The 11,646-nt window shown below is 39.8% G+C and overlaps 1 protein-coding gene across 1 annotated transcript; it reads left to right on the forward strand.

Annotated features, from left to right (window-relative positions):
- Positions 1–1,095: 1,095 nt before the first annotated feature.
- Positions 1,096–1,816, forward strand: LOC129763170 (thioredoxin domain-containing protein 5-like). The gene is made up of 2 exons (XM_055761982.1): positions 1,096–1,346; positions 1,421–1,816. Exons 1-2 carry the CDS (start codon positions 1,153–1,155, stop codon positions 1,695–1,697), a joined length of 471 nt encoding a protein of 156 aa, XP_055617957.1. The 5' UTR covers positions 1,096–1,152; the 3' UTR covers positions 1,698–1,816.
- The last annotated feature ends 9,830 nt before the right edge of the window (positions 1,817–11,646 follow it).

The raw sequence follows: 11,646 nt of genomic DNA on the forward strand, positions 1-11,646 counted from the left end.
AGAAAGAGGGGAAAAAGTTGTGACTAGCGATCAGCAATCTTTGAACCATTTTTGCAGAACAAAGCATTAATTTTTGAAAAAAAAGAAGAAACTTACCGGTACTCCTATTATTTTATGTAACATGAAGTTGTTTCTTATGTATTTTTGATTTAAATGAAATGGAAAGATAAAGTGCATTTTGCATGTTAAACCATGTTACATATTTAATAAATTTGGAACCGATCCCATTGAATTTGTATTAGAATAGTTGATTCCTTATACGGCTTTTCGCTTTGCGGCCAAGTTTCATGGAACGAATAATGGCCATAAAGCGAGGTATGCGTGTAACCGGTTTGAACTGTTTTTGCTTCTACTATACATAAACCACTATGTTCAGTGTGCCACAATTTGGATAAAATAAACAAAATAATGAAATACATCTCACGAATCTATATATTTTTCATGCACCGTATGAAAAAGAGTGCAATAATGGGAACCTTAATTTAACCCCTCAATAGTAAGTACCGTCGAGCGATTAAAGATGTGCATGGTAATGAGCCCACATTTGATGGATGGTCACGGAAATGCGATGATTATTGAAACCACTAGCAGCTAGTCCACCTATCCACCCAACGAACACACACGATTTCGGTATCGAACTCATTCCCAGAACACATTGACCGCCATCAGAAATCAAAAATAATCGCTGCATGAATCTCCCGCCTTCTTCTCGAAATTGACACCCTTCTCCGTCCCAGACAAGCGAAAACGAAAGATACACATTCGGTCGAAACGGTGGGACGAAAAAAATTGAAAGCTTCACCGTGGAACTTGAGTGGCACCTCACCACCTCTGCAGCAGCCTACAACTTATGCATATCATCTTCTTTTCTCAGCCACTTTCCGCGCGCACTTCGCCGGGTGAGATCGGCCGATAATTTGGAAATTATTCAATTTTGTCCATTCGGTCCCGGTCTTCGGGTGGATTTCGAATCCATTTCACTGGCTGCACGTGAAATCTGGCTCACCGATGTGAACGGTCCGCGCGATCGCCATCGATGATCGAACGGCAGCAGTCGCAGAAGAAGATCCACCGCCAACGCAGACTGCGCGTCGCCAATGCGGATTGTGTTGTTTGGGTTTCGATTTGATTCTAAAGAATTCAGAATACATCATGAGTGTTCGGTTTGTTATTGTGGTGGTGGCTGCAAGTGTTCTAGTAGTAAGTGCTTTCAACGTCCACCTGAACAAGTTGGACTCAACCGATGAGTTTAGTGGCCTCGCGTCGTCAACAAAATTGAACGTGGAAAGCTTCCACCGGCAGATCAACTCGTCCCAGCATTATTTTGTGCTTTTCTACGCACCATGGTAAGTGATGAATGAGGTCCTACCCTAATGTATTGACATAACAATGTGTTATTTGTGTTCAATCCGAAAAAAAGGTGTGAGTATTGCCTGGCGCTTCTGCCCCATTGGAAAGCACTGTCGGAAATCGTAGCTGAGCGGTTCTCCAGGTCTATCGCAGTGGGACAGGTAGATTGTACCGCCGAGGAAGTGTTTTGTGCCAGATTGGACGTTCCTGATTATCCCATAATCCGAGCTTACACCCGTGGCTCGGAGTTTGAAACGCTGGAACCACACGAACTGATCGATACGGTAGATTACTTGCAAGAGTACGGGTACCATCCGCCCGAAGACGGTTCCAGCGATGTCGTGTAGGAGTTGTGCAAGGTGACGTTTAACAGAACGTTCGTGTAAGTGTGCATTTTTATTGAAATGCTGCCACCAAAACCTCAAGTATTAATCACTATTACTATTACTATTAGAGAAAAAGGATTTTCAGAAACAACTTTCGTATATTTTGAAAATATGTTGATTATTATTGTCATAATATAGTTGTAAAATATATGAAAAAACATGAAAAAATCATGTTAGAATAACATTTCGTTTTCTTTTTATTCCTTTATGAGTGGGGTGTGCATTACTGGCTTTTATGCTAATTGTAAGACTATTGTTTCTACCTTACTTTTTAAACGGTTTTATTTAGCTTCACCAGTAACGTGTTTGTAACATGTTTGTATGTAGCGCTTTACCACATTAATGTAAATTTGACCCCCTTTCTGTTGACCGATTGATCTGAAATTTGGAACACAGCTTTATCTCTGCAGTCATTGAAAACTGCGTATTCCATGATCTTGAAAATTCGAGATAGCGGCCGCTATAAAATGGCGGATTGCATATTTTCTCAAAACCCCATCAATATGGGTATCAAATGTTATTTACAGTTTTACAGTTATTTATGATAAATAAACCGGATTGACTAATAGAACACAATTATTTATGAAAAATTCAAATCCAAAATAACCGCCACCACAAGATGGCGCCATATATATTTTTTCAAAGCTCCATCATATGGGGTCAAATGAAAGTGCTCGACTGGTAGAACACAATAAATCACGAAAAATGTAAATCCAAGATGGCCGCTGTCCTCAATTAAGCAATTACTTTTTTAAATGGTTTCATTCAGTTTGACCTGTTTGTCTGCATGTTTGAAAGTCTGTAGAGTTATTCCACATTAATGAAAAATTTACTCCGTCCCTATTGACCGATTGATCTGAAATTTGGAACACACTTTTATCTCTACTGTCGTTATAAAACTGCGTATTACATGATCTTCAAAAACTTATTTTGGCCGCTGCAAAAAATGGCTGGATAGCTTGACTTGGACAACACACTACATTATGAACAACATAAATTCAAAAAGGTCGTCGTCACAAATGGTGGACTATGCATTTTTTGCAATCCCCTCAATATTGGTATTAAGTGAATTGATTTGACTAATAGAATACAGTACAGAATGAAGATATTCCGAGAAAAATAAAGTAAGAACTTGAAACTAAAAGAAAAGTTCAACGGTTTTATTGCAGAGAAGGGGAGGTGATCTGGCGTAATGGTAACATCCGTGTCTCTCACGCTAAAGCTCACGAGATCAATTCTCACTCCCGACATTCTCCCAAAATGAAAGTAAAGTGACGAACCAACAAAAGTGTTGAAAGTCACTAGAATATGGAAAAAAATTATCTTACAGAGAAATATACTAATGATACAGATAATGTACTAAAAACTAGAAAAATTGTTAAAAAATCTTTTTAAGTTAAACGGTTTCATTGTGATAAAAAATAAGAATACAGATAAGACGTCGTGCACAAATTACGTAAGGCGAGTAGGGGGGGAGGGGATCAAGATTTCGTTACTTAATGTGACATAGGGGGGACGGGGGGTTGCCGTGATCGTTACGTCACAAAATTCCATTTTTATTCCTAAATAAATTCACGCGCTCCTATATGCTTGAGCAGCTGAGCCAAAATGATAAAGTACGTGTTGTAATGGGCAGTATGTAGGCACCGATTAATGCATTTCGAATATCGCCTTAAACTACAAAATCATGATTTTGACGTGGAGGCTAAACATATGCTTATTCCGGTTGTTATCGCTGGATGCAAAATAAAGTTAGGGCACCTCGGTAATGCTGAAGCAGTTCAATACAGTGGTCCAATGTACGTTGCGATTCGTTCAGGAAGGCACTGTTCTCCGAACGCATTTTCTAATGGGTTCATTTCTAAAAAGGTTGACAAGGTGTGCAAGCTTTCTGAATTCGAGGTTATTCCGTATCAAGGAATAATCAAGTCAGTAATTACAATTAATCTAGATAGTGGACCTAGGAAAAACCCTCGTTTTAAAAAGGTCATAGGTATTTTCGATTCTTTATTTTAATCAGTTGAATCTTGATGCAATATTAGTTCCTACAGATGATCTAGCACGCAGTGCATTCAACTGAGTTGAACGTCGAATTGCCCCTCTTTCCCGGGAGCTAACAGGCTCAATACTTCCTCATAATCATATAGTTAGTTATAGTTAGCTGATTAGTGAAATAACGATCGACGGATATCCCGTCAAAGCAGATTATATTGATCCGATATTAAACCGAGTGGTTTCCTCGTCACGTAGGAACATTCCAAGACCTTTTTCAAGTAGTGAAATGTAAAGACTGCTGCATTGAATGAAGGATTAGTTACTATTGTGTAAATCAACATCAATTATATCAGCCCATGTTTTTTTCAGCTTAACACTATATGTTTTGAAAGCACCAATTCCAACACAAGCACAGCCCTGCGCTGACAACCGTTTGACATAGCTGTCAACCAAAGCGTCATATCGTTAGTTGAATGTCTGCCATTTTTCAATATGGATCGTTTTAGCACCGCACAACGTGTTAATTTTGTTAAATTATACTATAAAAATGATGAAAAAACGGCAAATGTTTTTCGAGCATTACGGACGGATTTTGGTCGTCATGAACGGCCTACAGAGCACACAATCGCTAATGTAGTGCGTAAATTCGAACAAACTGGATCCGTAGCGGATATTGTGAATCCTGTGTATCATCGTAATGTGCGTTCGGCCGAAAATATTGCTGCTGTTGCTGCCAGTGTGGAGGATGACCCGAATGTTTCGATTCCACGGCGTGCTCAACAATCGGGCTTGTCAAACACATCATTGTGGCGAATTTTGCATTTGGACTTGCACCTACATCCATATAAAGTCCAACTGGTACAAAAATTAGAGCGTGGTGACCATGGAATGCGTCGGGCATACGTCGATTGGGTGAACGAACAACAGCAGCAAAATGCTGAATTTTCGCATCAAATTTTCTTCAGCGATGAGGCACATTTCGAGCTCGGTGGCTATGTGAACACCCAAAATTTTCGTAAATGGGGCTCAGAAAATCCACACGTGATTGTTGAGAGGCCATTGCATCCGCCAAAAGTCACTGTTTGGTGCGCATTATGGCCTGGTGGAGTCATCGGGCCGTATTTCTTTGAAAATGAGGGTGGCGAGACGGTAACTGTGAATGGTGAACGCTATGGCCGCATGTTAACCGATTTTTTTTTGCCACAAATTGAAGATATAGATACGGATGACATGTGGTTTCAGCAGGACGGCGCGACGTGCCACACAACACGACCGAACATGGCCATATTGCGAACGAAATTTGAGGGACGCATAATTTCGCGTTTTGGTGATGCCAATTGGCCGTCCAGATCATGCGATTTGAACCCGCTAGACTTTTTTTTGTGGGGTTATGCGAAAGACCGTGTCTATGCCAACTCTCCGCAAACTCTTGAACATTTGAAAGACAACATTCGTGAAGTTATGACCGAGATACCGCCCCATATGTGTCGAAAAGTCATCGAAAATTACCTGTTTCGGATCAAGGTGTGCGAGGAAGCCCTAGGTGGACATTTGAATGATGTTGTATTTCACACAAAATGGCATAAACCAAACTTTAATTTGAAATAAAAGTTTCATCGAAATTCGAATTCTAAGTGTGTTTTATTTCAATTTACTTTCGGAATTTAAAGTTGGAAAACCCTGTATATTGGTTACATTGAATTAAATTCTCCTAATACAAAGCTCTACCAAACTTATTTATTAATATGTATGATCGTTGCAAATCTATTCAGTCGATTACTTTTCAGATTTTTCAGAATGAAAGTTCCGAATTATTTTCACAAATATTTGAAGGCATTTCCAAAAAGTGCTATATAATTTCATATAACCAGAATATTTGACAAATATAAGAAATATGTCCGAGGAACAACATTACCTTGTATGATGTGTACATATGAATTGAAGTCATAGTCAGTGTAATAAGATTTTTTATAACATTCGCTCGTCAGATCAGGTTCAATGTAGATTCAACTTCAAGCGTGGTACCATAGTAAAGTTATCTATAATCAATTGAGTTAAATAACATCAAAGTTTTTTAAAAAATCAACAATGCATTCACTGTCGATCTGCTTTCCTCTTTTCCAAAAATTCGCATTTTTAGCGTTATGTAGTTTGTCCACGACGCCTAATATACTAAAAGTTAGAAAATAAAAATAATGGCAAGTAGCAGTTAGTACGGGGGGCCTCCGTAGCCACATTGGTTGTGCGTTCGCTTAGTAAGCGATCGATCGTGAGTTCGAAACTCAGGGCCCTCATTGACCATCTTTGTGTTGTTACAGAATAACTACGTCCACGCAACAATCATCAGCGATGGAGATCGATCCACGATCGAAATATGATCGATTCGTCCATACAACTGCTCTGCTCTGCAAGACATATCGGGCTGCTGTTCTATAAATAACTCAACAATGATCAATCAACTGTCTCCGCTGTCCGGTCAAACTGGATAATGGAAGAACAGATAGAAAACTCTTACGCCTAAATGGCTGCTACTGTGTATCCAACTTGTTTGAAAGCCAATTCTATCAATTTCTCAGCCCTGAGGGCAAGGGCAACTTTGTTTAAATTTTTGATTTGTATAATGATTATCGGTTGTAAACAGGATTGCCAACTAAAATTTAAAAATAATCAGGAAGAATGAAAATAAAAATCAGGATAAATCAGGATAGCTCATAATGGGTTGTTCGACAAGTTGATGTCGATTTTAGGGTAACAAAAACAGAATGTTCAATCGAAGCATTATAATTTAATTTTATATCCATAGTTCTGTTCCACAATCTTTCGCCATCTTTCACACAGCTTAAATATTCTATCCTCCCAGAACATGTTTGCTTCCTCGTCGATAACTGTTGTGAGCCATACATGTGAGTAACAGGTTGCTTGGTTGTAATTATAAAACAGAATCCATTCCAAATTCCACCAGAAACAGAGTATATCTTTCTTCGGGCGAAGACCGGATATGTAAAATAATTAATAAGCATGGTATAAATCCTCGCATAAGCGGAAATGCTAGTGTTTCTTCTGACCTTTTGATCGTTATGTTTTTTTTTCCGAAAAACCTACAGTCAATTGCAGAGAAATCAATATTCAAATTTTCACTGAATTCATCATCCATGCTTTGGAATGAATCTTTGCTCAACAAATGAGGCAAGCATATCAGTACCGGAAGACTCGTTGAATTTTTCCTAATTTTTATGATATTTAGTACGGTTATAGATATATTTACCATAGTCCCATCATTAAAGTTGATTCTACTTTGAATCAGAAGAACAAATAACATATAAAATCTTTTTATATTGACATTTTCACACTCTGAAATGTATTCCTACACTAATAACTCTGGGGATACACATTATCCTCAATAAAGCAATGTTGTTCCTCAAACTACATCTTGTTGTAATTTAATAAATTCATCAGACAATCTGGTTTCATGAAATTTTCCAGCACTGTTTTGGAAAGCCACAAAACAATTACGGATAGAGATAAAAAAAAAAGTTAAGTACAGCTTTGCGTCTAGAGAGTTTAACTTAATGTAAGATATATACAAGTGCGAACCGGAGAACTATCATGACAGAAAACTTTGACAAGGAAACCAGTATATTTATTAAGAATAATGTAAAAAGTACAAAAATCAGGATCATTTCAGAAAAATCAGGATAAATTGAGTGTTCGTCAGGATATCAGGGAGCGTGCTAAAAAGTCTGGGAAATCCTGAAAAATCAGGAAGGCTGGTATCTCTGGTTGTAAATCTAATTTACATTTAATCCCGTAGTACACCTCTCTATCAGTAATTTAAAAAAAATGATTATAACCTATCTAACAATTAGACTAATTTAAAAACTATGGGACCATCTCCAGGATGATTGCGTGCGGAGACCGCTGGCAAGACTCCCTAAACCTAGTCAGGATATGTGTTTTCCGTTCTTCCAGCACCATCCTCCTAATCTGTGGTGGGATCAAGATTGTACAAATCTTTATAAAGAAAAATCGAATGCGTTTAAGGATTGGCTTAAATCGGGCACCTGCAAACGTTACGACAATTACATTTATCTGGAGTAGGGTCCGAAATCTTCGAAGGTGAAAAATGAAGACCGACTCTAATCTCAGTAGCTTGGCTTCGACTAGAACTGCTTCGGCAGTCGCCGTCAACAAAAAGTAAATTGACTAGCGTTGACTAGCGAGGATGACTGGTGAACAAGTCCAGTCAGTGGTTATTCAAACTGACGCGACTAATGAATACAAATCTGCCTCTTCATTCAACTGACCTCAATTCACATTTTTACCCCCCTAGGAACGAAATTGTTAGCCGCGTACGCAATCTTATTTTTACGTCCACATAATGCAATTGTGATTTCTGATGCAAAAAAGTTATTACACCATTAATGGACGGTTTATTGTCTACCCATCGTGAACACAAACCAATGAACTTAGACAGTTATCAGGTATGCTATAAAGGTCCTCGCGTTGGTATTAGTAAAAAGCGTGCAAAATAGCGCACACACACTGCACGCTATTTTATACGTGTGAGTAATTTTCGGGTACGATACAGAACAAATCTATCTCACCTGTAGCGTATGTCAAACCACGTTGAACTCGAACATCGATGCATGCATACGTGCTACATGAGAGAGAGAGAGAGAGAGAGAGAGAGAGAGTTGCCAGACAAATGAAAAATTTAACTCATTCAAATGAACAAGTTGAATATTCAGAAAGGTGGATCTTTGACTTTGCCATAAAGATATGCCAGACTCAGACTCAGCCCTCGCTCCACCTCCCTTTTTGGAGACATCTGATGATATCGTGCCTCCGTTCAGTATGGCTGAATTTTCTCTTGCACTTCTGTCATGCAACAAGTCGGTTTCGGGGTCAGATAGGATCAAATTCAACTTATTGGAAAACCTACCTGATAATGCGAAGAAACTTTTGTTAAAATTGTTCAATGTTTTTCTTGAGTAGAACGTTCTTCCGCACAGATTAAAGTTATAGCTATTCTGAAACCTGGCAAACCTGCGTCTGATTCTTATAGACCAATAGCAATGTTCTATTGCCTTTGCAAATTATTAGAGAAAATTATTCTCTGTCGTTTCCTAAACTTTACACGGAGGTAGATGTTATTCTGGTTTGCTAATTCCAGTAAAACAGTTTCTAGACCTCCTCCGTGTAAACCGCCATGGTCGAACAACCGTTTACGCTTGCTGAAACATCGTCTCTGCTGCTCTATGTTCCTACTGCAGTCATCGATCTCAACACTGGAAGCTGCAGTTCAATCAGGCTAGTAATGAGTACAGGAGATACAATGCATTTTTGTTAGCCCGATACAAAATTCGTATTGAAGCCTACGTGTGAATCCAAAACAGTTCTGGTCGTTTGTCAACTCGAAGCGAAATGAAAACGGTCTTCCAACATCAGTGCATCTTGACGAGTTATTTTCTGATTCAATCAGTGGAAAATACGAACTTTTTGCTCGACAGTTCAAACGCTTTTTCAACAGTTATACAGCTCAGCTTGAACAAGTTAGATTAGCTGTCCAGGATGCTCCTCGGGATGTATTTAACTTTGAAATGTTTGAAATATCTAAGCAGGAGGTAGTTAAAGCAATTCAAAAGATTAAATTCACGTATGCTCCAGGTCCGGATGGAATTTAACCTGCAGTGTTGAAAAAATGCAGTTCTCCACTGGTCTCTCCGCTGAGGAAACTTTTTAATCGATCACTGCAGCAGCGTGTGTTTCCTTCGAGCTGGAAAAAATCGAATCTATTTCCCATTCACAAGAAAGGAGACAGATGAGATGCTAAAAACTATCGCGGCATTACTTCTCTTTGCGCTTGCTCAAAACTGTTTGAAATCATCATAAATGAATTGCTTTTTGCCAGTTGCAAGCAATACATATCAACGAATCAGCATGGTTTCTACCCTCAAAGATCCGTGAGCACCAATCTAGTTGAGTTTTCATCGCGTTGTATCCGCGCCATGGATGCTGGTAAGCAAGTGGATGCCGTCTACTTGGACTTGAAGGCAGCTTTTGACCGGGTCGATCATCGAATCATTCTCGAAAAATTAGCGAAATGTGGTGTAGCCCCCGGTTTTGTCGAATGGTTCGGGTCATACCTGACGAATCGAACTTTGTGTGTGAAAATTGGGTCGTATGAGTCCGAGTCATTCACAAACATATCTGGAGTGCCTCAGGGGAGCAATTTAGGCCCCTTATTTTTTTCATTGTTCATAAATGACGTGTCCTTGATCTTGCCCGAGCAACGTGACTCTTCTATGTTGATAATTCTAAGGTCTACGTTATCGTTGAGAACATAGATGATTGTCATCATCTTCAAGGCTTGCTAAACATTTTTGAGACGTGGTGTGCACGAAATTGTATGACGCTGAGCGTTGAGAAATGCCAAATTATTTCGTTTACCAGGAAGCGATATCCCATCACTTTCCCCTACATGTTGTCCGGCGAAGCCATCGAGCGGGTTCAACGAGTTCGCGATTTGGGTGTAATGCTTGACGAGGAGTTCACATTCATCTAAATACCACTACAACGATATCATCTCTAGGGCAAACAAACAGCTCGGTTTCATGTTGAAGGTCAACGATGGATTCAAGGACCCGTTTTGCTTGAAATCTCTCTACTGTGCGCTGGTTCGTTCTATCCTGGAATTTGCTTCTGTCGTATGGTGCCCTTTCCCCGGCATTTGGAAAGCGCGAATTGAATCTGTCCAAAGAAAGTTCGTGCGTCGTGCTTTGAGGAATCTTCCGTGGCGGAACCCAAGGAAATTGCCGCCTTACGAGGAACGCTGTAACTTGCTGGGAATTGATACTCTGGGGAATAGGCGATCTGCAGCACAAGCCATGTTTGTTGCGAAACTGCTGAGGAGTGAGATTGATTCTCCTTCCTTGCTAGCTTTCCTCAATATGTATGCTCCAGAGCGCACCCTACGTCACCGTGATTTCCTAAGGCTCGATTTCCGGAACAGTGGTATGGTCAGCATGATCCGTTGGAATTCATGTCTGAAGTAGAATTAAAGAATGTTCGAAGTAGATTTAAAGAATATTTTAGAAGAAGTTGACAATCGCAATGTATGAATTTGTATTAGATTTAAGTAGGTTCATTAAGACAATTTGGTATCAGATGGAATAAATAAATAAATAAATAAATAAATGAAAAGAATTATATGGAGGCCAAAGCTGATGAGGCGATAGCTTAAGTGCTGATAGGATTTTCACCATAGAAACGATGGTGTTTTGCACTAACCCCAACCTCCCAGACGATACGCTCGTGTGGACTCACCATGGAGCGACCAAGATTGTGAGAATCCACCAAGATCGAATTCGATGATCTGAGTGGAGGAATGGGTCGCGGGTTGGTTTTCAGGATCTTGGCAGTTTTTCAGAAAGGATTTGCGCAATCTGGGAGGGAGCGAAGATGATCTGAGAAATATTTATTCCTGCAACGAGCTCGACGGCTTCGCTCTTGAGTGATCAAACCAGTTTGCTATCCGTGTGTTGTTACGGTTCCTTATCATTAAGTGGGGCGCCCTCGGCAGTCGAGCCGAATGCCACACGAGAGGACAAATATTCGGAAGAGGGATTTGATTCAGCTGTTAGTGCGCTTGATGGATTCAGGGTTCTTAGAACAGGCAAGTTCGACTCTGCCAAGACTGGCAAGGTACATAACTGGCGGCAAAGCGAACTTGTTGTTGAGATTTAAACTAGTGAAGAACCTGCTGAATTATTCTCAGAACAGCGTACAAATTCTCTCTCTGTTTGATGCCTCCCCTTTATCTCGTATCATCACGGTAGGCTGCCCAGCCTCTTTCCTCGGAGCATCGACGTAGCTCAAAAAATTATTTGGGTTGCGTCATAGGGTAGAACTCCAA

Source organism: Toxorhynchites rutilus, chromosome 1, assembly GCF_029784135.1.
Source record: "Toxorhynchites rutilus septentrionalis strain SRP chromosome 1, ASM2978413v1, whole genome shotgun sequence".
Taxonomy (NCBI): Eukaryota; Metazoa; Arthropoda; class Insecta; order Diptera; family Culicidae; genus Toxorhynchites; species Toxorhynchites rutilus.

What these genes read in the sequence shown, in the direction of transcription:
- LOC129763170 (XM_055761982.1), top strand. Translation starts at nt 1,153, where the DNA reads ATGAGTGTTCGGTTTGTTATTGTGGTGGTGGCTGCAAGTGTTCTAGTA. An exon ending in GTGCTTTTCTACGCACCATG is followed by an intron (nt 1,347 to 1,420) that starts GTAAGTGATGAA and finishes TCCGAAAAAAAG; the next exon opens with GTGTGAGTATTGCCTGGCGC.